This window comes from Ochotona princeps, chromosome 2, assembly GCF_030435755.1.
Source record: "Ochotona princeps isolate mOchPri1 chromosome 2, mOchPri1.hap1, whole genome shotgun sequence".
Classification (NCBI taxonomy): domain Eukaryota; kingdom Metazoa; phylum Chordata; class Mammalia; order Lagomorpha; family Ochotonidae; genus Ochotona; species Ochotona princeps.
The window spans coordinates 56,444,659-56,469,897 of record NC_080833.1 but is presented as its reverse complement, the minus strand read 5'-3'; the positions used below and the strand labels follow the sequence as shown (position 1 = coordinate 56,469,897).

At 43.5% G+C, this 25,239-nt stretch overlaps 1 protein-coding gene across 1 annotated transcript in view; it reads left to right on the top strand.

The window, feature by feature from the left end:
* Positions 1–22,225, top strand: part of WLS (Wnt ligand secretion mediator) — a 112,977-nt gene extending 90,752 nt beyond the window's left edge. Inside the window, exons 9-12 of the mRNA XM_004588762.4 lie at positions 792–935; positions 2,136–2,219; positions 10,496–10,649; positions 21,391–22,225. Of these exons, the coding sequence (XP_004588819.1) occupies positions 792–935; positions 2,136–2,219; positions 10,496–10,649; positions 21,391–21,500 (492 nt within the window). The 3' untranslated portion in view covers positions 21,501–22,225. The remainder of the gene's footprint in view (positions 1–791; positions 936–2,135; positions 2,220–10,495; positions 10,650–21,390) is intronic.
* The last annotated feature ends 3,014 nt before the right edge of the window (positions 22,226–25,239 follow it).

The window sequence follows — 25,239 nt, the reverse complement described above, 5'->3', positions numbered from 1 at the left end:
AGTGGGTCTCAACCCTCACAACTCCCACCTTCCCTGTGCATTCTTCTGCCCCCATTCAGTTTAGTATGATTTCCTCTGGTGGCTGAGGGTCCCTGGCAATGGCTGCTGTATCCACCTCTCCAGATTCTCTCTCCACAATTCCAGATCATCCTAGTCTCATTCTAAATCCAAGGACCAATCCAGTGATTTTCAAACCTGCTAACTCTGGGTTCACCAGTTCTAGATAGAATTTGGACTCCCTAGCAACAGAAATCTTTGAAAATTTCATGGAAAATGTATGTCACAAAAAAACCTATGCATGATTTCAAATATTTCTATACCAAAATCAAGTTATTTTAATTTTATTCCCATGAACATGGGAAGCACACTTGTATTTGAACTTTTCCAAAGGTTTTAATGCAGTTTTCAGCTAATTCACATGTTCAAACCACCATCCACTCTGTTAGTGCTTTTCCAACAAACCTCCTAGGGGCTTGGTGTAAGGGCAGCTTCAGTAAGGCCAAGGAATGCCTCATCTCTGCATCTCCTAGCAAGTAAGGTCAGGTTTCTCTTCTTAGTTAGCATAGAAAGGAATTTTGAACACTGTTCTTCGTGATGCTGTTGTGTCAGATGGTCTCTCATTGTTGGTATTAGAATGCCAGGTCTTACTATTTCATTTCCTTGAAAATTCCCTAAAGATTTAGAGATTAAAACACACACACACATGCACATACACACGAGCATGCCCAATGGGACTTGGGAAAGGTGCTCCTGCCCTCACTAGCCTGCCCTTTCCTTCACTGGACTGTCAGATGGCCTTCATCATCGTAGCTGGAATCTGCCTCTGCCTCTACTTCCTGTTTCTGTGCTTCATGGTGTTTCAGGTGTTTCGGAACATCAGTGGGAAGCAATCCAGTCTTCCAGCCATGAGCAAAGTCCGGAGGCTGCACTACGAGGTGGGCAGATCGCTTGGCTCCTTTTGGCACTGGTACTCCATGTCTGTGACTTAGTATGTTAACACACCCCTAAGAAATTGAAAGATGTTACTTTCAAATACATGCTGGAAAATTATATCGCAAGATTTCTGGGCAAAATTTGAAGCTCAGTCCTACTGGGAGAATCATCTAAATGGCCTATCTAGATCGCAGAGTTCTCTGTGGTATAAATGTGTTTCCATCCTTAGTAAGGCATGAGTTCGTTTAGCCGGTCCTTTGGCTTTAAGGCGGAATGTGGGTGCAAATACAAAATAGCAGATTGGACTGTAGCTGAACTGAGATTTGACTTAAGGTGACTTGTAGTCATGATGCCTTTGCTCAGAATCAACATTAAGTCAGCTTCAATCCACATGATCTGACTTTCAGACTCAAATAAATCTCCAGTAGGTGTTCCAATGGAATTGGTAATCTTTGTGTTTCGGTTATGTTCCTCACTCAAGAGAAACATTTAACATCCTCAAATTTTGAATGCAGACAACACATTCTTTATTTTTCAAGGATACCTTGGGCTTATGCCTAAGTGGCTATCCTTGCAGACACAGACCTAATTTCTCTGTGAAAAGAGAAGCAGGAACCACAGAGTAGCTGAGGCTTTCTGAGTATTGGATCTGAGCAGAACAACCCCTTAACAATAGGCATCTGTCCCTGAAATAAAGGTTTCCTTAAATCCTGTCCTCAGGAAACTGCATGCGCTTTCAGCACTTTGCATGTCTCCAGCGTGGGACTGCCACATGAGGAAATGCGGCTAAATCCACCTCATGTTAATTAATATGCACATTTCTTTTTGTTCGCTGGTGCAGAATTTTATTACAACCCACAGAAAACTTGGATTTGGTAACTTTGAACCCTTGCAGAAAAGTATAACCAGCTTAGCAGGGAAATTAGCAGCCTCATGACATGTTGTGAATGTAATTTCCCAGGCTCTGCTGTCACTGTTTCTCAAGCGATAAGGGCATAGGAAATAAGTGTCCCCAGCAGTTTTTCAACCACATTTACATCTACAGGAGAAATATTGCTCTGCGAAATTATTTCACTGTCACTCTTAGGGCTTTTGTTTTAGAAGTTTCTTTCAACATAGCTATCCATAGATTTATATCTATGAGAACAGACTGGTGGTAAATGATGGAAATATTTTATTATTTTTTCTTCCTCTCCAAATAGGGACTCATTTTCAGATTCAAGTTCCTCATGCTCATCACCTTGGCCTGTGCTGCCATGACTGTTATTTTCTTCATTGTCAGCCAGGTAAGTGCACCCTGAGATTTCCAGGTCAGGGAAGGATTTCCCAGGAAAAATCCTATTAAGTTATGGCACAAAGGGTCAATCCACTGCCTACAGTGCTAGCGTCTGATGGAACACAGGTTTAAGTCTTAGCTCCTTCCTGTCCAGCTCCCCAGAAAAGCAGCTGAGGAAAACCTAAATGCTTGGAACCCTGCCACTCAGGTGGACCTCGATGGAGTTTGATGCTTCTGGCTTTGGCTTGGCCCAACCAAGGCTGTTGTGGCCTTTGGTGGATGACCCAGAGAATGAACCATCTCTCTCACTCATTCTCCCTCTGTAGCTCTGTCTTGCAAATAAATACATATTTAAAAACAATTCTAAGGAGCTGCAGGGGAAAAGGGTAGGAAGGATGGTAATCTGGACAGCTGGCCAAGCCCTTTAATCAGATCTCTCCAACCCAGAACTTGTCACCAGCCAACCACATAGACTGACTTTCCTTTCAGGGTAGCCTTACAAGAGGTAAATCTGCTAAGTAAATTGAAAGCCTACAGCCACATTGAAGTACACATTTCATTTGCTGAAGAGAATAAACTTTCAAGCTCTGTAGCACAGCACTAGCAAGTATGAATTTTATTGAGCCCATATCCAACGTGAACATAAGTCCTTTTACAGTCCATCAGCCATTCTTTGTTGATAATTATTTGACCATTTAGACATGAGATGTAATTAAAATTTGCCTGGCTAGAAGTTCATCTTCCCTCTGGGTATTTCCAAAACTAATCATTTTGCTAGACTTGAATCTCTGTACTTATAATGATAATAATTTGAAACATTGGTAATTTGCCTTGGAAAGTGGAAAGTACTGTTTAAGTGTAATATGTGTCTGACATTTATTTGAGCTTCATAGAAATCCATTGAAGTAGGTAGGGCTCGAGTTTTTACCTCAGTTTGCTAGAATATGAAATCTAAAGCCTTTAGAGACATTTCCCTTTTATATTACTCTCCAACTGGAATAGGCATTGGACGAAGATTGTGGATGGATCCCATAACAGTTGTAAGATTTAAGTTTCTTATCTGTAAAATGGATTTAAGAATAGTGGCCCCCTACAGAAGGTTGCTGTAGGCTCCTGGGAACTAGTACTTGCAGAGTGACTGGCAGAGCCTCTGAAACACTATAAGCATTCTTATCTATGCTCGCTGGAATAGCAGCAGGATTGTGTCTCTCACCTAAGTGTATACAATAAGTTTGCAGCCAGCACGCAGACCTGACTCTCTTGCTAGAATTTTGTCATCCTTACATTTGGCCAAAATGGAAAATTTTATTATTTTTAAGATGCATTTATTTGGTTTAAAGGGCAGTATGATAGGGGAGGAGGAGAAGAGACAAAAGGAGCTCTCCCATCACCTGGTTACGCCCCAGCTGCAATAGCCAGGACTGGGCTACACCAAAACCAGGAGCCAGCAACTCCATCCAGGCCTTCCACAAACACAAACAGGGGCCCAAACACTTAGTCCATCTTCTGTCACTTTGCTAGGTGCTTTAGCAGGAGGCTGGATCAGAAACAGAGCAACTGGGACTCCAGCTGGCAACTTGTACTTACTGTCACAATGTCAGCTTCAAAATAGAGTTTTGGGACACAGCTGGCTCCATTCTGCTAGCAAGCTTCCCTCTACTACAGGTGCTCCTGCACTTTTTTGACAATCTAAAAGGCTACGGTCTCTTCTTAGACTGATTTTATTTCTTTAAATAGGTGATCTGTCACCATTGGTTTAAGAGGTAGACAGAGGGGGGCCGCACCCTCATGGCACAGTAAGTTAATTCAACACCTACAATGCTGGTATCCCATATGGATATCGGTTTGAGGCTCTGCTGCTACATTTCCCATCCAGTTCCCTGTTAATGTGCCTAGGAAAGTAGCATAAGACGACTCAAATGCTTGCATCCCTGCCCCCTACATGAGAAACCTGGGTAGAGTTTCAGGCTTTGGCTCTGGCCTGCTTAGCCCAGGCTGAGTGAACCAAATAATGAAAGATCTCTCTTTCTCTGTGTGTCTCTCTCCCTCTCGCCTCCCTTCTCCTCCTGTAACTCTGCATTTCAAATACGTAAAATAAGTAAATGTTTAGAGAGACAGAGAGGCAGATGAAGAAAGCCCTCGTCCACTGGTCCACTCCCTAGATGTCTGCAGTGGCCAGCACTGGGCCAGGCTGAAGTTGGAAACGGGAATGTAATTTCCCAGAATATACATTGGCAGTGAGTTGGAATGAGGAGCTGGAACTCAAACCCACACACCCTGATATAAGGTATGGGTGTCCCAAGCTAACTACTAGGCCATAGACCTGCTCTGTACAATGTTTTAGATAAATAAAAGTAATTACTTTGAATTTCAAGGGGAATCATGTTTGTATTTACAATCATACATTCTTGTTTTAGACATAGCATGGGTATTTTATATATGCAGCTATACCGTGAAGGGATTATTGTTGGGAAAAATCTGGGTTGGGGTTTGTTTTCTACAGTCACTGCTCAAAGAAACACTTACTTTGGGTTAGAGACTAATGAAAATAAAGCTACAACTTTTTCCTATTATACTTCATGAATTCCTTGAATTGTGTTCCCAGCACTCCAAGTTAGGAGTTATTAAGTCCCATTTGTTTTTTGTGTTAGTGTGGCTGACTCTACTGAAGGCATAAGTGAATATGGAGAAACACAGACCGGCAAACCTGTATGTCTTCATAAGTTCTAGTCACCACATGTGCTTAGCTCTCTAACAGTGCTGGGTTTGTGTCAGATTGTTTGTTTATAAAACCGTAGAAACTTCGCTCTCCACTCTAAAGGCAGCAGAACTATTTAAAATTCTGAATGGGTCTTTTATTCAGAATCCCATATTCACACAAGTGTATCTAAGGCCTTGGCAAAATCCTTCCTGAGTGCAAAATGCTTTCTGGTTCCTGGAATCCCTTCGTAATGAACCCAAAGATGTGCACAGTGCTGCAGTGCCAGGTCTGCAAGGCTGAGGGATCACAGGAACTTCCAGAAGAAGCAGAAGCTCAAGCAAGACAGACTGAAGAATGAAAGACTGTTCCCAAGATAAATGCTTAGAAAGTCAGACAGGAAGTATGCTTCCTGCTCCCTCTGCCTGCTGCTGCCCACTGTAGACAGCTGAACTCATTTTCCTATACCTTCCTCTCCCTCACTTCTTACCTCTGCAGAAAGGCCGTTCGACCTCAAGTCAAAAGTCTCAAGGTGGCTGCGTGTTGCCAGGATTTAACCTTCTACATGTTTAATTAGTGTAGTCTTTAAAGCAATGAAAGCTGCCATCCACGGAGCATCATCTGTGGCTTTATTTTGGAGAAAAGGGTTAATTCCATTGCCCCAGTATTTCCTAACATGGCTCCAGCCAGTGATTGGCTTTTTATATCTGCTGTGACAGTCAGCCTGGAGTGGATTTCAGTTCTAAGGGGGTAGCAATGAGGCCTTTTGAATTCCATTAGCTGCTCACATTCCTCCTGCTGGTTTTTTTTTTTTTTTTTTTTTAGTTTATTTATAGACATCTAAGACATTTTCCAGCCTAACTCACAGTGTCCCAGGTACTGTATTAATATAGTCATCAGAGGATTTATTTTTTAATGTCATTTTGGAATGTCAGAGCAATGAGCTCACCTGAAAGAAAACCTATTGGGTAACTTTTTGAAATGGATCCCAGCCTTAGGTAAAAGGAATGTATTTAAACCCCCATTATATTCTCAGGCTCACTGGGAGAGCTTGCATTTAAGCCCCATGAAATAGAACGCGAGGGGATTGCGCCAAGATATTGAAGAGCTGAGGCCAGGAACGAAAGGCCCACGGGAAACTGTGGAATGCAGTGACCTTGAGGCTTTATAGCTGGTGACTGAGGTAGAGTCTTTTAATGCCTGCCATTTTAATGGCCTTAGTTATAGCAACGAAGGGATGATACATCACACTCTGGTAAAGAAAGAGGTGTTCCATGGGGAGGTGGCCACAGTCAGAAACAGAAGTGCAGTGCAGGGAGGAAGGTCACCCCAGGTCACAAAGGAGAACCCCAGGTGCCTGAAACTCAGGTCAAGCCACAAGCTGCAAACTCCCAGAGCTCCAGTCCAGGCTCTTTTGTGTGTGTGAGCCTTTCATCCTGTGATTGACAGAGGAAGTATTTCCGGTAAGAGAGCCAGTGTAGGGACTTAGGAACCTTGCTGGTTGTCAAGACGGCTAGGTGCGAAGGGATTTGAGCTTCACTTGGCTCCAGGAGTGTCAGCTGTGCAAATGTGAAATCAGCAAAAACAGACTTTTGGAAATAGGACTTATATCAGAGGATGAGATTATTTGTTAGGGGGTGATTAAAGCTACCTGATTTTTCTTTCTGAAAGTATGATTCCACCTTGGTGTGAGGAAGAGTTTGCGCTTAAAGGTCTGCGCTGTGGAGGCATTCACTAGGGTTGTAGTGGGGCCGAGGAGTTTAGAGCTCAGGAGGTTTCAGGCATGAATAATTGTGAGAAGAGACAGGAAAATACAACCTGGTCTCTTAACAGCAGAGTTAAACAGTCTACACAGTTCATTTTTGCAACTCAACTCTGCCACAGCAGGAAATCATACATTTTCAGATTATAAACTCAGTAGGTGGGTAATTCTGCAGTTGCATTCTAAACAGTATGCCAGTGTCCCAGAGCAAACAGGAGACAGGGGCATGGATTTATTTTCTCAGCCGGACTCCATTCCGAGGTACCCCTCCTACTATAACATCTCACCTCAGCGCATTCTGCAAACTATACTTTGCATAAAAATATGCTTTATTATGCCTTATGTTATTGTGTGTCACTATATAGATTTAAATGCACAATTTTCTGAGTCCATGTTGTTTAAATAATGTGTTTTGTGAGCAATGTGGTGAATTTCCAAAGAAAATTTGGTGTTACACTTTATGATACCTTTAGAGACCTATCCTGTTTAAAATAATTTTCTTTTAAGATGCATTAATGTCTACTGGAAGGGCAGATTTACAGAGAGAAGGAAACACAGAGAGAAAGGCCTTCTGTCCACTGATTCACTCCTCAAGTGGCCACAATGGCCAAAGCTGAGCTGATCCAAAGCCAGGAGCCAGGAGCCAGAAACCAGGATCTTGTTCTGGGTCTCCCATGTGGATTCAGGGTCCCAAAACTTTGGGTCATCCCCTACTGCTTTCCCAGGCCACAAACAGGAAGCTGGATGGACAGTTGGGACACAAACCCGTGGCCATATGGTATCCCAGAACCTGCAAGGCAAGGATTTAGCCATTGAGCCACTGCACCAGATCCAAGACAATTTTTGTATCTTGTGTCATATAACATTAAAAAGATGTTTTTCTGGAGTCAAACCCATAACCTTCTGGCTGAGAAAGCTGTGGCAAGATCTTGCACTACAGTTTACTGATGTGTTAAGTGAAAATACTACCCGCCTTGCAAAGCTGTTATTAAGTTTAAGTCACATTATTCATATAAAATGCTAAGTAGAGTGCTTGACACACCATCAGGATTAACTGAATGTTAACTATGGCGATTCTCGGTGTTACAACAACAAAAACAATCTTATCTTTGTATCTGTTTTGGTCACTTATTTTTAAGTGATAGTAAAGGAATATGATAAACAGCAATGCTTAAAGGAAATAGCACTTGTCACCATTAGTGTTTCCTCTCAATTTTTACTGTATCATTATTGTTTACTGCAGCCCACAGTATTTTCTCTCTACTCTTCAGCCATGTGACTTTTTTTTCAAACTGTATTTTATTATAATTATTCCAGTCAGGTGATTCTTAATAATGACTGCACCCCTACTTTATTCTATTTCGTCAGCATCCCAGCACATCCTCATACTTTCCCCTGTCTGCTCAGCAAATATCTGTTGAGAACATTGAGTACCAGCCATGCAGGTTGGTTTTTTTCTTAGATGGGTCAGTTATATGAATCCTAACAAGAATCAGTTTCATCAAAATTGTCAATATTGAGCATTGCCACTAACATCACAGGAAGTCAGGTGAGAGGTGGAAAATTGCCCTATTTGGGGGCCCAGCACAGTAGCCTAGTGGCTAAATCCTCACCTTACATGTGCTGGGATTCCATGTGGGCACTGGTTTATATCCCAGCTGCTCCACTTTGCATCCAGCTCCCTGCCTGTGGCCTGGGGAGGCAGTGGAGAATAGACCCTGCACCCTCATGGCTGACCTGGAAGAAGCTTCTGGCTTCAAATTAGCTCAGTTCTGGCCATTACAGCCACATGGGGAGTGGATGGAAGATCTTTTTCTCCGTATTTTCTTCTGTCTGTATATTTGCCTTTCCAATAAAAATAAATAATTTTTTTTGAAAGATAATTGTGCTATTTCATGTCATCTATAGCTCTCCAGGCTTAGCTTTCCTTCTTGATCTCATATAGAATAATTCCCTGTGGTTTGATGGAGGGTATGTATATTGCTAGGGCCTCTCTTGTAGATTGTTTTTCCCTTCTGTTTATGTGCACTGAAGTTCATTATCAAGTGCTCTAAATACTATAATATTAGGATAGCCCATTCTTAAAAGTAAGAACAGTCATATTTGGAAATGTTTCTATAACACCCTAAGTTGCTTGAATGCTGGTGCATTATTCTAAAGTCAATACAGATTTTAAAATCCTTCTTTGCCAAAACAAGCAAACAAACAAAAAACGAAAGCAAACACTCATGCCTGGGCACTTCCTAAGTAAATTATTTTCCAAAATAAATAAAGAGTTCACAGTGCTTTGTGAATGAGTCACAAACAAAAAATTATGTATCACCAAAGCCAAATGAAAACCGGTAAGTCTAAAATTGGCTAGTCTGGCTCACTCTCTAAAAAGGAAACGCCCGTACTAACAGCTCTATCAGGCCTAGGGCCCCAGTGGATTAGGGGTTATACAGAGGTACCAAGTAAGCACAGATCCATGGAATTGTAAACAGAGGGTAAAATCAACCAGATGGATAATGCCACTGATGCTTAGTTCTAACCTGCCACCTTACAGTCTAAAAGTGGCTCCGAGAGATGGCTTATGTCATTCAGCCTCCTTATACTGTCTCGGGAACATTTATCCAATCCTTTTTTAATTTCCATTTGGAATGTCCTGTAGCAAGCAGAATCATTTCACTGGTCACACAGATGATGCCAGTTTTCAGTTACCTGGCTCAGCAGCTCTGTTGGCAGTTCCTGGTGCAGTTCACAGGCCATCGGCCAACCCTTCCCACAATGACCTAATCCCCAACACTGACAACAGCAGCCTCAAAACAGCCGTTACAGAATCGCAGAACCTGTGATGGAGAGCTCCGTAATTAGCTTCATGACTGACTTACCTGGAGGCACGTTTCTTAAGTACTTAGGTGTTATTGTGTTTATTGTGTGCCAGGCACTTTCTAAAAATTTTTTCTTTAATTGTAAAGGCAGATTTACAGAGAGAAGGAGAGACAGAGAAAAAGATCATCCCTCCACTGGCTCACTCCCCAAATGGTTACAACACCCAGAGCTGACCCAATCCGAAGCCAGGAGCCTGGAGCTTCTTCCCTGCCTCCTGTATGGGTGCATAGCCCAAAGGCTTTGGGCCGCCATGTGCTGCTTTCCCAGGCCACAAGCAAGGAGCTGATTGGGAAGCAGGGCAGCTGGGAGATGAACTGGTATTCCTATGGGATCCTGGCACATGCAAAGAAAGGACTTTAGCCACTGAGCTACCATGCCAGGCATATATATATATATGCATATTAATATAATATATGCATATTAACTTAATTCTCCTCCATGACCTGGCAAGATTTCATTTTATGCTGAGGGAAACTGAGGTTTAGAGTCTTTCTTGTTTTACATTAGAGAGAGCAGCAGTGCCTACATCAGTGCAGACAGAGCAGCAAACATAACCAAATCAGCCCCCCTCTGCGGGCAGTTGACGTCAGCTGGGAAGACAGAAGAGGAGGAATCCTAGCTATGCATCACTGCTAGGTCGCAGCATCACGATTTCTATAATTTAGGGATAGCTATCCACTGTTTTAACGTAGGGATAGCCCTCTACTTCTGGTCTTAGGGAGGGACACTCCCCATGAGATACTAAGTAGCCAAAATAAGGACAGACTTCAGATTTGACCACAGTTGACTTGAATTTATGCTGCTGTGCTTCAGATTAAAAAACAGACTCTTAAGTGGCCCTTTGGTTTTCCCATATGTGGGAAAGAGAATCGCTTTTCATGTTGCTGAGTTGTCCTTATGTTGGTATTATGTTTCTCCTCTGTTGCGACTAAGTCCCACTCTCCTTTCTCCATAGGTGACTGAAGGGCATTGGAAGTGGGGCGGCGTCACCGTCCAAGTGAACAGTGCCTTTTTCACAGGCATCTATGGGATGTGGAACCTGTATGTCTTTGCATTGATGTTCCTGTATGCACCTTCCCATAAGAACTACGGGGATGACCAGTCCAATGGTGAGTTCCCATCTCTTTAGCACAATTTGCTACAAGAGAGGTAAGTTTCTGTCTCCACAGGATGTAGGTGTTTTTCCCTCCAATTGTCCAGTTCTAGTTTCGCTTCATGTGGTCTCCTCATACTGGGAGACTACGAAGGAGCACTGAGGAGCTCTGAGACTACAGGACATGTCAGGTCTCTCATTAACTCTAAAATACATTCAGAATAGTACATCCTAGTCTAAACTATGTTTGTTGGATTCTAATATGAAGATGAGAATTTCTTTCCTCAGTGTCTGCAGCACAATTAGTTCCTGGAAAGTATGCCACATTCCTTCTTCCAGTTTGAGAAATATGATGCTGAGAGTTGAACTGGGCTTAATTTTTCTCCATTATTTAGTGTACTTTTCCATGGATATCCAAACCAGAAGGCATCCCCCTGTCCTTTAGTGCTGGCTAGGTTCTCATTTTCTTATGTAAAAACCACAAAACCCTGTGAGGTTGATGCTTTAAGGACCCTTTGATAACATAATCAGGCTGGTCATTCTATAGATGAGGAATTTGAAGTGTAGAGAAGGGAAGAGCTTTTCTGTCAGTGGTGGTGGAGGGGACTATTCAGGCTGCCTGGGCCAGTGGGGCCAGTGCTATTAACATGAGCCTACGTGGGGTAAACAACAAGTCTGACAGCTCCTTCTTCTGTTCAGCCCCAGTCTCCTTCTTTCCTATTTTCCACTCTAACTCTACGCTACACTTATGGCTATTCCACAAAGCTAAGATGCACTTTCTCAAATTAGTACATCACATCACTTCACAATTAGGCATCACTTCACTCTGCCCCATCACAGCATGTTGCTTTCAGGACCTGCTCAGCAGGTATGCGCTGCATGAATGCATACTCTGCCTCTACCTTGGTCTGAAAGAACCCTGTCCATCTGTGGGACCCAGCCACCCCAAACCTGTACATCTGAGACACATTCCTGACTATCCCAATTAGAATCCAAGAAACTAAAATCAGTTGAATACCCTCTGAATCCGCTGCTACAGCAATTTGGAGTGTAGTTGTTTGGGATTGTCACTGGTGGTAGCATCTGCCACTGTGATCTAACAGTCAAATAAATTTGAGTTGGATTAATAAGCATTAATGGGATTTTACCTCATAGTATCTTTTTTTTTTAATTATTTATTATTTAACTTCAGTAATTACATTGTATTATGTGACACAGTTACATAGATACTTGGGTTCTCCCCACCCCTCCCCAAACCCTCCCACCATGGTGGATTCCTCCACCTTATTGCATAACCACAGCTCAAGTTCAGTTGAGATTTCCCCATTGCAAGCGTATACCAAACATAGAGTCCAGCATCTTAATCCTTTATTATATTAACTTGTACTGAGGTGACAGTAACAGCATTTCCCAAAATTATTAAACCGTTTGGCCCTGGCACTCTGTTCCCAGGTAGTACATCATTTGGCACATGGTCCTAAAGAACAAATTTGAGGAACATGATTTCACTTCCATGTGATATACCTCAGGTGGATGTGTTTCACTCTCTTGTTGGAATGGATACTCCAAGTGAATTAATGACTTAGAAACAAGGGCTATAGGTGAGACTTCATCTTGGGCCAGTTATCTTCCAAGAGAGAAGTACAGGAAGGGAAGATAATTACCTAAGAAACAGAGACAAACAGGAGTGGGGAGAACAACAACTATCCTGAGGGCCAAGTGGAGTGGAGTGATCTCAGTCACTTTGTCTCTCTGACACTATACTTGCCACTCTCATGTGAGGGCATCCTGGACCTGCGGCTTCTCTTCAGCCCAACACCTTGACCTTCCTAGAGTTAAGAGGACTTTAAAAAAAGATGTTTATTTATTTATTTGAAAGAATTAGAGAGAGGGAGACAGATTTTTCCATCCACTGGGTCACTCCCCAAAAGACAGCAACAGCCAGAACTGGACCAGGTTGAACCCAGGAGCCAGGAGCTTCATCTGGTTCTCCCATGTGGGTGCCAGGCCCAAAGACTTGAGAAATCTTCCACTATTTTTCCCAGACACATTAGCAGGAATCTGAATCAGAAGTGGAACAGCTGAAATTTGAACTGGTTGGTGCTCATGTGAAATGCTGATGTTGTAGGCAGCAGCATAATCCATTATGCCACAATGCTGGCCCCAGACAGTATTATTGATTTCACTTGTGATCATCTTGTCGGACATTGATCAAGACCAGATAATCATGTCCTAGCTTCAGTAGGCAAAGTTCCTGCCTTCTAAGGGAATGTTATATGAAGCAATCATTGGACTTCCTGGGATGTTGAATACTGATAGGCAGTAGTCATTGAGTACTGACTCTGTGTGACATAAGAAATTCTTCAGGTTGCTTTTACTGTATGACCCATTGGCAAACCACTAAGTCCACCCTCAGCTGTAAGTGATATTTTAAAGGGCTTTGAAATAATAGAATTTTATAATCTTTAGGTTAACAAGGAAGAGACAATAGAGAACCTTCAATCACTTAAATGGTACCTGAGACATGTGTCTGTCACAGATAAAAGCTTACAAAAACTAGTGAGAGTGTCCCCAGCACTGTTGGACAAGTGGGATCCCAGAACCATGGCCAACTACAGATATGGGATGACTGTTATCTACCATATTGGGTGGCTCCTTGGGTTAGTAGCCAGTCCTGGAAGGATTTCTAGCCCCATACCACTCCCGCCCTTCTAGGCTTGACAGCTTTGCAAATAAGAATCAGCATCTAATCTCTTCCACATCAGAATTTCTTGTTGAAAATGCTTTATTTGGAAGAGCTTAAAAATTAGTTCTCCACAGGTCATATCACCCGAATCCTTTGCTATGGGGTGTTTACAAAGGTTTATGTTCCTAAAGGATTGCCCTTTTTAATAGGGCCTGCCATTGGCATGTAGTGTTCAGATGTTATGGATTTCAAATGTCCTACAATGAACAAAATAGTCCTTTGATATAAAGAATTGTCTTCCCTGAAGTACTAATGGGGCCCCTATTGTGAAGCACTCTTTCTCTTCTAATTTTTTTATTTTTAAATGATACAGTTCCATAGACTGAGGGATTTCCCCTTCCACTCTCCTCATCCTCTCTTCCCCCACCCCCAACCATTGTTTTCCCTTGTATTATTATATAGTCCTTTAGCAACAGTCACAAGTCCGTAATTCTTCTATTTAAATGTTTTGTGACATTGTAGGTATAAACAATGGTAGAAAATCCAGTATTATATGTTAACATATATGTAATAGTTTCAATTGGTAGTCCACCTTTTATTCAGGCGCATACTGCACTATAGCTTCACTTCTCAATATGCTAGCCCCCCTTAAACTGTTCCCTTAGATAGCTGTATTTACATACATGTTCACCTGTATAAAAAGACTTATTTATTTGAAAGATTTACAGAGACAAAAGCATCCACTGGTTCACTCCCCAAATTGTCACAATGAAGCTAGGAGATTCCTCCAGATCTGACATGTGGGTGCTGGGATCCAAGTACTTGGGTCATCCTCCTCTGATTTCCCAGGCAGATCAGCAGGAAGCTGGAATAGGAAAGGAACAGCCGGAACCAGCCTCCAGTAGGCGTGCTGGCATTGCTTAACCTGTTATGATGTCAGCCCCTCCCTGCCCCCAAAAAGCATTTTTACATTTGATCTTAGTGAAAAGGCTAAGAAGCAAGTGTGAAAATCATTCTTAAAGCAGTTGAGTGAGCAGCTCATTTTTAGGACCCCAGGCTAATCTATGCGATTTATACAACTGTGACTTCCCAGCGGTCCCACAAACCCCACAGCTCCTGTGCTCTTCAGCTTGTACATGACACAGAGACTTTGCACCTCTGGAAGGAATCCCTTCCTCATTGTGCTTGCTAATCATTTTCCTTCTCTGCCCACCTTCCCTTTTCATTTCTGCATCTGCCACACACAGCATGATTCTGAGGCATTCTGGAGCATCTGCCACGATTTCAAAGCTCCTTGGAAAGACCTAGTTTGGAATACTCCATGGAAACCTAAAACGGAGCTCCTCAGAGTTTGCGCTGTGTGATTAAGTTCTCTGGGTCCCTGGATGGTATCCCTTCCCCAGGCTTTTCCTGCTCCTTTTTCTTTCTAGTGATAAACCCTTATTTTTAAGTCAGCTTACACTCCTTCCACTCTTGTTTATGAGGTCCTAAGCCAAGAATTTTTGCTTTGGAGAATGAATCCCAGGCATGGGGCATTTCTTGCTTTGGTGAGATGGGTCTTGGTAGGCATCGGGGTAAAGCCCCAATAGCTTCCCAGCAGTTCCCAGATGAAAATACACTTCAAAACAGCATAAAGAGCTGTTGTAGAAGATTGTCTGTGGGTGAAGAGAGATGTAGGTTGTCAGGGAAGAACAGGTGGAAGGAAGTAGAAGATTAAACATGGGCTTTTTATTCTTCCCTTTATCTCATGGAATGGACAGAGAACAAAGCAGGCAAGAGGCTCCACAGAGAGTCACTTTTGAAGACCATTTTCTCTCATCTTTTCTGTCTCCTTTTCATTGTGGGGCACCGGAAGTGATGCAATAGTAATGGATGAACTACAGAGTGCATCAGTGCCCAGCACGGCCCCAGGTTGGATGGCATAGTGTGAGGGGAAGCCCAGAGGACACACCAGCCTGCTTTGGAGCCTGGAATTCCTCACTTGCTTTAGAAGATGCAGGCCATGGCAGGACTTCTCAAGCCACCATGTTTTCACCACCCAGTAGGTGCCACAGGAGTATGGGCTCTCGGGTTCTTCCTGTTTGATTTGCCATAGCTGCAATGGTAGAAAATACATCTGCATTAATCAATATGCACAAAATTATTGTATTTGGTCTTTGTCTTCAGCTTCTGTATCTGTGCATTCAATAAGCCTCAGAATAAAAAATAGTTCTATTTTCCAAATTCAGGTGGGTATTTGGACTAGTGGTTAAAATGTTCATCAAGATGATCATAAGCCATAACAAAGACATGGGCTGGATTCTGGCTCTGATCCCATTCAGACTTCCTGCTAGGACAGACACTGGGAGGCAGCAGGTGATGGTTCCAGGAACTGGGTCCATACCACCTATGTGGGAGACTTGGATTAAATTCCCAGGCCCTGGCATCAGCCTAGCCCAATCCTGGCTGTTCACAGATATTAAGAGAAGATGTTTGGAGAGTGAACCAGTGGATGAAAGATCAATCTCCCTCTCTCTTTCTCTCTTTCAGCCTCTCAAATTTTAAAAAAAAAATGCAAATAGATTGAACATGTACAGACTTTCTTTTTCTTGCCCATAAATAATAGAATGTTACACTCACTTATCTAAAACTTGCTTCTTAATTTGCATTAACAGTAATCTGGAGATGATTTATAGTATATGAAAAGCTAGACAGAAGTTTATACAAATGCTATTTTACATAAGGGACTTGAACATCTGTGGCTTTTAGTATCTAAGGAGATTGGAGGTGGTGCCAAAATGGTATGCCACCAAATCACCAAGAATATAACCACACAATTGTAAGAATTTTTTGTGTGTATGTGTACCTGCTAACACATAGCTTTTTTTAATTTGGCAAAGATTCTGTAGTTCTCTGTGCCTCAAAAAGCATGTACATGTTCTGTTCTGCTGCTACCAACTTTTCACTTGGTTGTTCTTTCATCTGCTGCCACAGCCAGCTTGTACATCGTTCTGGGTGACTTCTCAGGCAGGCGGAGCACGCTGCAGGCTAGTGTTGACCCTTCTGTGGAGCCACTTCTCTGTCTCCCAGGGACCCAGTGGTGACACCCTGGACCCCTGAGGCTCCAGCAGCCCCCCACACGTGGAGAAGCAAAGTTGAAGCAGCTGCCAAGTCCAGCAACTCCTGATGATAACTTTAGTTTTTGTGTTCTTTTCTCTGGAACAGTCTTGTGACGATGTTGTAGAAACAAATGCAAAGAATGGCATCTCTGGCTGAAGGACAGTGGAGGAACTAATCCCCACTTACCACCTTGCTTTCCCTTCCTGTTCACAAGCAGCATCTGCTGCTCCCTCCACTGGAAGCCACGGCAGCAATGTGGAGGTGTTATGGTGGCTGCTTATCACGGTATGAGGCCAGTGGTGTAGATGGAGATGGCTAAGGTGTCCCACCATTTGTCTCACAGGAAAAGGGACTTTAGCAGGCATTGTTCCCATAACTGTTGGGTTGAGTCATGCGGCCATCCTCTTTGTGTATTGGCGGATCTGCCCATGGCTGACCTGGCTTGTGCCGAATGCCGCTGAGTGCTGATGGAGCGGCTGTGATTCCCAGCGTAGGGCCTTGACTCTAAAGGGGGTTGCCACAGCCCAACCCCCTTCTCCAGGGAAAGTGAGATTCAGGTGACGCCCTCACGCCTGCTGCTCTGTCCCTTGTAGTCAGGGACTTTGTACTCCCTGCCCCTCTAAGGGGCTTGACCTGACCTATCCTGCCCCACCCTGCCATAATGGGGCACCTCAGAGTACTTCCTGGGAGGATCTTTCTGCTTCCTAAACGCATCCCATTGCCCAGGCACCTGAAACAAACATCACAGACTGGGTGAGTTAAGACAGAAATTGCTGTCCTCACAGAGTCCGTCTGAGGTCAAGGTGTCTTTTCCTGAGACCTCTGCCTCAGGCCTGGCAGTGGCTGCCTCACCCTGTGTCTTTTAGGTCTTCCCCCATCTGTATCCTAATTTCCCTTTCTTTCAGAAGACATCAGTCGTGTTGCATGAGGGTCCATCCCAACGACCTCAGTTTTACCATAATCACCTTCATGCAGAGTCTATCCTCCTGAGCATAGTGACAGGCTGAAGTCCTGGAGGGTTGGGATTTCAAACAGGAGTTTTAGGTGGTGGAGAAGGTGCAATTCAGCTGATGACGCAACCACTTCACTCCAAGCTGCTACAGTTTGTTGTATCCTCTTCCTTCTCATAGTTGCCCCTAGGCAGTAGGTGACTGCAGGTACTTTGAAAGTGGCTTGCTATAAACCAGTCCTCTATAGTTGAAAGGAATGGAAAGATGATGAGACCCAGGGATCATGAATCCTGTGCCACCAAAGCCGTCTTCCCCACCCTAGGACAGACCTGCTTTCTATTTGAGGCTTTGGTCCTAACTAAATTCCAACAAAGAACGCCAGTGCTGGCCTGCTCAGCTAGACCTGGCCATGCAGAGCAGGGAGGAGCTGGACTTGCCTCCAATAAGTAAATCTTGCTGGGTGCTTGATGAACACATGGTATTCCAGATACCAGACACTTTCTTTAAAAAAAAAAAAAAAAAGACAAGAAGGGAAAGAGAAGAGGAAGGAAAAGGAGAAGGATTTAACAAAACATCCCATCCTTTGTTCCATTTCAGCATAACAATCATATTCACACCCTAAAATGTAGGACAGACATCATCTCAGAGCACACAAGAGTTCTTTGCATGAGAAAAATTCAGCTTTACAAATATCATACTCTCAATTCTCTGTAAGCCAGGAACTTCATTATAAAAAGTTACCATCTGAGCTTAGGTTTGAAGGCAATTGGAGAGAGGTTGGAGCAGGTCTAGAGAAGACGCCACAAGAAAAGATGGAATTACTAATCTGGAAAGAACACAAGTGTTTGAGGTAGCAGCAGATGGTTTGGAATTCAGGTTATAGCAAATACTGTATGTGACCTTGAGAAACACATATGATCTCACAGTGTGGGAGCTTTCTGCCTTCCTCAATTGGGTAATGGAGTGTTCATTTACCTTGTTGACTATGAGGACAGAATTAGGGAGTTCTTGATTGATATTAGGTAGCCTCTTTTCTCCCCTGGAATCTGCAAAGCAACCTCAGAATGAGCATAATGGTTTTTCTTCCGTTTACTGCAGTGACTCCAGGTACATGAATAGTCGTTATTAAATAGCTGCCAATCTGAAGAAGCCACAAAGCCTCAGTAGGCACCCCAGTAAGCAGACACTGCAGGTAACCACCCACTGTCATGCTCCTTTGCAGTCCCATCGACGCCAGAGATGGATCTCATTTCACAAAGTTTTAACAAGAAACAAATTCTCATCTGGATGCTAATTAGCTGAAATTAATTGACATCAGAGCTGGGAGAGATTGACTGCCAGCTGAAAAATTCCTTTTATTTTTTCCACTTCCTTGTCTATTGTTTTCCCCCAATAAGAAGCAGATCACATTTTTGGAATAATATTTTTTCTTTTAGATTTATTGTTTCTGTTGCCTTAAATTGGAGGAGATTTTAAGCATGTTTGTTCACTGAGTGGCAGCAGCCAAGCGAGGGTGACTAGCAGATAGAGTAAGGCCTTGGCACACGTAGGAGTTACCATGATTCATAGACAAATGAAAGGATCTCCACTGCTATCATGTGGTTTACACAACTGTTCCCCAAAGGGAAAATGATGTCTTCAAGGAAAAGGCAATCACACAATAATCACAGATTTGGCTCCCCAGAATCCATTGATCCAGGTTCTCCTCCAGCACATTAGGGAAAGGAGTTGTGTCTGACTGTCTTTACATCTTCCAAACCCCATACTGTGCATATGGGAAATACTCATAAATAACAGCTCTCCCAACACCGACCTGTTGGAGTAGGTTCTCTTTGTCAGATTGAAAAGCAAAATACATTTGCTATGCAGTCACCCACGCTTCTGTATGTACGCATTTATAACAATAACATTGAATGTGGGCTCCTATTCCCACTGTCCTTGGCTGTTAAAAACTTGGATTTTTAAGAAGGGACAATAGGTCCTAACAGCGGACAGCCCGGTCCTCATTGCCCTGGTTTGAATGCTGTGTCACTGCTGTTAAATTTGGAAACCAGGCAGATTGTTTGGCCTCTCTGTGCCTATTTCTTTGACTGAAGGGGAATGATAACAGAGCAGTGCATGTCAGAGAACTGATGTGACAATTACATGCATTAACATTTTGTACAAACTTTAGAACTCTCTTAGACTCGTGAAAAGCACTGTAATACATTACCTGTTGAAACAAAGGTGCCAAAGCAACTTCAGCTGTTCCTCCACGGTGCAGTATCTGAAATCTGCTTATCAGAGTTAAATTTCAAATCAAATTAGCATCTTCAGTTTTATACCTGAGTAGACCTCCATTCCAGTGCTAAGTCCTCAAAGAACCTCCTTACGTGAATGCTTAAGCTCAGTGCCTGGTACTCTCTGAAATTCTGATGATTTCAGATGTGCAGATCCTGAAACCACTTTGAGGTTCTGATGGCTCGCCCACAGATCCATTTCCCAGTTCCTTGGATGAGAGCAGTGGGTCTTTTATTTCACCTACTTGATTGAGACTGGTCTAGATGTTGTATCAGTGAGAAGGCTAGTTAATGACTAAGAGAATGAGCTCTTCCACCAAGCAGTGACTCACTGGGACCCCAGGTGGTCCTCAGAGAAGTACTCTCACTAGCTTTCCTTTGCGTCTATGTTCTAACTACAGTTGGATGAATCGGGATGTGTGCAAGGATAGGCTGATATCCTTTTATGCCTTCTCTGTCCAAATCCCTTCCTAAATAACACCAAATGCCCTTAAAAATCCTCAGAATCAGCTAATGACCCTGCCTCTGGACCAGGAAATCTCTTGCACAGGGAGCCTCAGGCTTGCTCTTAATAACAGGGCAGGTCTTGCTGTGTAGCCCCTGAGAAGTAGGTCCACAATAAGAAAGCAACATCGCGTGGCACCCCAGTGAAGGGCCCCAGCCAAGCAGACTGCAGGGCCAGTGTGTAGGGTGACTGTAGAGGTCTAAGGCCATCAGACTCACTGATGCTTGGGATTAGGAGCCCTGGGGGAAGAGCCAAGGCTTGTTCTATGATATATTATGGATTCTCTACTCAAAATTTATTTATTTCATTTTGTGATTTAAACTTGGAAAACTTTCAGTCCAGAATATGTGAGAATATGCATAGATGCAACTTAGCTTTTTATTTAACAACATCTCTGGCCCCACACATGCACATGTGAGTGCACCCTCCACACTCAGATGAGCAGGATTGGCTCTTGATGGCTCCGTACCCCAACACCAGTTGTTTATTCTCTTATGGCTTCATGTTGTACAGTATACCTGGAGGGTTCAGCATAAAGAAAATTACCTTTCACCTAATCACCTTGTTCCATTGTAGCTGAATCCTTGTCCACCAACCTGAAGTCCAGGCACCGTAGGTACGGATGCTCTGTGTCAGCACCATACCTCTGGCACTTGTTTCCCCAAAAGGAAAGCCCCTGCTTCTTCTCGGTGTCTTTGGGGTAGGATCTGCCCCAGGCAGGGTCTGTGTACCTTCACCTGGTGTGTCCACTATGCAGATCATCTGCAGCAACTATATATAACCTGCCCTGTCCAGCTCTTTAATCAGGAGGCCAGCAGTCCTCGTCTTGCGCATGGGAAAGCCGTGGACTCAGACATCCCCTCCTCAGCTGTCTCATGCCCTCTCCTCCTGCCAACATAGCTGTAGTACCCACTCCATGGAGGACTCTCCTGAAGATTAAGTAAGATCACCTGTAAAACATTTCAAACAGGATCAGGCACAGAATGAGCATTCATTAAATGTGAATTATTATTCTAAATAATATCAACTATGTGCTAACTCATGGGAGACTTTTTTCTGGGTGCCAGATGTGAGCTGGAAGCTTGGGATTAGCTTTTGTTTGGATTAGTATGTGCCCAGAAAAGCACATACTAGCTCTGAAAAAAAAGCCTGGCGTTGAGCGTTTATCAATGAGGCAAATTCTAGCTTGCCTCTCCTCCTTTCTTTGATGTGTCTAACACTGCAAACCTCTGTTCCAGGCGACTTGGGCGTCCACAGTGGGGAAGAACTCCAGCTCACCACCACCATCACTCACGTGCACGGACCCACCGAGATCTACAAGCTGACCCGCAAGGAGGCTCAGGAGTAGCAGGCAGCAGCGCCGGCTGGGCCTGCCTTGGGGCACCCAGCCCCTCTCCTGAGAGCAGGGCGCAGGGCAGCAAGAGCTCTGTGGACAGCCCAGCAGCACTCAGGTCTCCTTACTGTGCTTTTCTGGACCAGCGGTGGCGTGAACATGGGTCAGCTTAGCCTCCGAATGGAGCTTTTGGAGGAAGATTCCTGTGCAGCCACTGATACATTGTGCATACCAGAAATTCTGAAACAACACCTTTTCTGTGTTCATTGTTAACTAGAGACATAGTAACATCTGTAGCAGGCTAAAGATAGCAAACCTCATTTGTCTGGGGGTGTACTCCTTGGGGAATGGTTTGGGCCAGTGGGTCTATATCAAGTGGAATATTTTTTTTTCTGTTTTAGATGCTAGAATAGATTTTAACATCCTTTGAAGTCCAAGGCAGGCTGGTATCTCTAACTCCAAGTCCACAACCACTTCTTTTTTCCTATTTATATCACCAAGTAGCCCATGGAGTTAATATTTAAGTTGCCGTTAGGTCTGTGTCCCTATTTTTTTTTATGTTATAACCTAGAATAACTGAATTTCATGAAAAGGTCAGTTTCACAGGGGCATTTCTGCTTTGAAACCAAATCTGTATTTCCAGTACTAACCAGTCTGCTAAATGTGGGTTTTAAAAAATGTTTGCTAAACTACTAAAGTAGTTATTAAATGGCCTTTGGGCCTAAAAAAGCTTTTTATAACCTCTCGCTTCAAATGTGTTTTCTTTTGATAAGATGCTTCAAACAGCCTCCCTACATGTAGATCTAATCATTTAAATAAACATGTAACCCCTCTTCCTGTTCAAACCCATACACCTGTATGCAAAGTCTTCCCTGTTGGCTGTTAGGATAGGGAGTCGGACTGAGGAAAAAGCCTTATGAAAAAGTTACAATACTTTGCCTTGAAATCAAAGTGTTTGAGGGCAGTGTCTATTTCCATAATAAGGCCAGGCATTCTGTGCTGGGCAGTTAACCTCCCTTGGCTGGCATAGAAAGCCCAAATGTGTAGCAACAAGAGTAAAAACAAGGTCATAGACTATTTTTTTTTATTTTTTAAAGATTTATTTATTTTTATTGGAAAGGTAAATATACAGAGAGAAGGAGATACAGAGAGAAAGATCTTCCGTGTACTGATTCACTCCTCAAACAGTCGCAATGGTGGGAGCTGTGCCAGCTGAGGAGCTGTTTCTCCGGGTCTCCCATGCAGGTGCAGGGTCCCAAGGCTTTGGGCTGTCCTCCACTGCTTTGTCAGGCTGCAGGCAGGGAGCTGAATGGGAAGTGGAGCAACTGGGACACAAACTATTGCCCATATTTGATCCTGGTGCGTGCAAGGCAAGGACTTTAGCCACTAGGCTACCACGCTGGGCCCAAAGTCATAGACCAGATACATGACCGACTTCCACTCCCTGAATTATCCTATTTCATGGTTTTCTGATATTGTCGCTGGAGAAGCAATGTGGCACAGCAGGAATGATGTTGGAACCTGAGATTGGAAGGCAGAGCTTCCTGTCAGTATCTGTCCTTTGCTATTGGTTTGACGTTGTTCCAGCCATGTGTACTGACTATTCCCCCACATGCAAACTGACATTCATAAACTTTCACTGATTTTCTGGTCACAGTAAGATTTAGGTCAGTTCATGTATATGAAAATGCTTTGTACATTCTTCCTGAAGCCGAAAGCAACTTCCTGAGTGTCTTGTTTTTCAAACACTGATACCTGGAGCTATCAGTACCCATTTGGCAACACACCCATCCCTGTTCCTTTCTTTTCCCTAATTTTACCCAAAACTGTGGTAAATAGTGGCAATACGATGTACATTGATTTTGTCTGTTTTCCTAACCTGAAGAACATTGGGTGGTATATGATACTGAACACTCAACATCCATTTTATTGACTAGTCACTACGGTGCCAGCAATCACATACAGCCCGAGCTTCCAAGTCTAGCAGGAAAAATGAACTCGATGAACTGCAAGTGCTCTCCCATCAGGCCTCTGGGATAAGGAACAGCCGGAGATGTGCTTTAAAGATTTAACATTTTCCCAGGGTCAAAGGGCACAGATCTGCAGGACTCAACTCAAAGAAAAAGTGAAGCATTAGGAGTGTTGGCCAAGGGTGGTCGCCATGCACGGTTGCTGGTGGCAAGAGCAGATGTTGAGCCCCATGCACCTTTAAGTCGGGATGAGAGGGGATTTAATTCTATTGTAGGACTCACAAAACATTACTTTGGGTTTTATGCAGAGAAGTAATGTTACTGAAGTTAGCACTGGAGCAAGGAGAAGCTAGGCAAACCCTGCAAAGCGATCATGAAGACCAGAATCAGGAGATTGATAGGCTGAATGGTTAGGAAGGACATGCTTAGAAGATAAAACAGACAAGGTGTGGGGATTCTGAATGCAGGCATCACAAAAAACAAGAGAATCAAATTCTAAGCTCTTGCTGGTTGAGGGATGGCAGAGTCCCTGAGAAAAAAATAGAGATTTCTGGATGACACATTTCTAACTCTAGAAAGCTCAAAGGAAATAATTTCTAGAACTTTCCTAGAGTGACTCCTGTCTTTGTGAAAGAGTTGAATCAACCAGGACGGATCAGAACAAGAATTCTAAGGGTCGCAGTAATAGGAATTCACAAACCTTCCCGACAGCAGCATGTGCACAACCTTCCCAGGCTTGGTGGATCTGCTCTTCAGAACCAGAGTCATCCCCAGGTGGACAGGTCTCACACAAATTCCTGTACCTATGTCAGCTGAGACCAAGGAATAAGGCTAAATGCCTGCCAGGAGCTTACCCTGTGGGTTGAGATTGCTTTCCAAAGTAGAGAATTCATTTTGAGTTGAGCAAACAATGGGAAAACATATAGCCCCGTGTTCATGATAGTGAGTTTGAATTTGCCTGAGTGCATTTCTGAAGCCATCTTCTAAAGGAAATGGCAGGCTAGTAGTTAAGGGATCCATCTGGAATAGGAGAATTGGTCTCCATCATCACTGAGAACAGGAGGAACCACTGAGGCAGTCTCAAGAAAGATAACCGGAGATTGTGATGAGACAGGCATGGCCACATTGAACAGGAGAGAGGAGTAAAAGGAGGTAGACCAAATAGCAAAGTCAAGGTTGGGGAGGAAAAAGGATATTCTGAGAGACTCAGCAGCGTGGAAGCTTGGAGTGAAGCCTATTGGCTTTAGCAGTCTGAACAAGAAGCAGAGCAAAGTCAGTGGATGGTGGAGATGGGAAAGAAACAAGTGGCATGGTTGCGCCAAGAGGAATGTGGCTAATAGAAAGGTTTGCATTTTCTAGTCAGGGAGAAGACCTGAAAGGGAGATCCAACTTTAAGGACTGCCACAGGTTTGGGACCAGGAACACATGGATGAGTTACCTCTGAAGGAGGGAACTGTCCGTGAGATAGGAGAGAAACAGCAGGTGCACAGAGGAGGGGTAGTTACAGTGTGTCCTGTGGGTGCCCTGTCTCCTCCACAAGCAGAAAATGAGTGTCGGGTTATTAGCAAATGAGGAGGTCTGCAGACCTGAGATGCAGGTTGCTCACAAGCAAGTCGGTGGGTAAACAGCCAAGTGCGCATGTCTTGTGAAGTTGCTTATGTGAATGGCCCTCAACCTGAAGGAAGAACTGACTGTGGAGAAGTTTTGCACATCTTCCTAAGAATTCTTCATGTACCTTTAAAGGATGTTATGGAAAAGCATTAAATGTTGCAATGCTCAGCTTT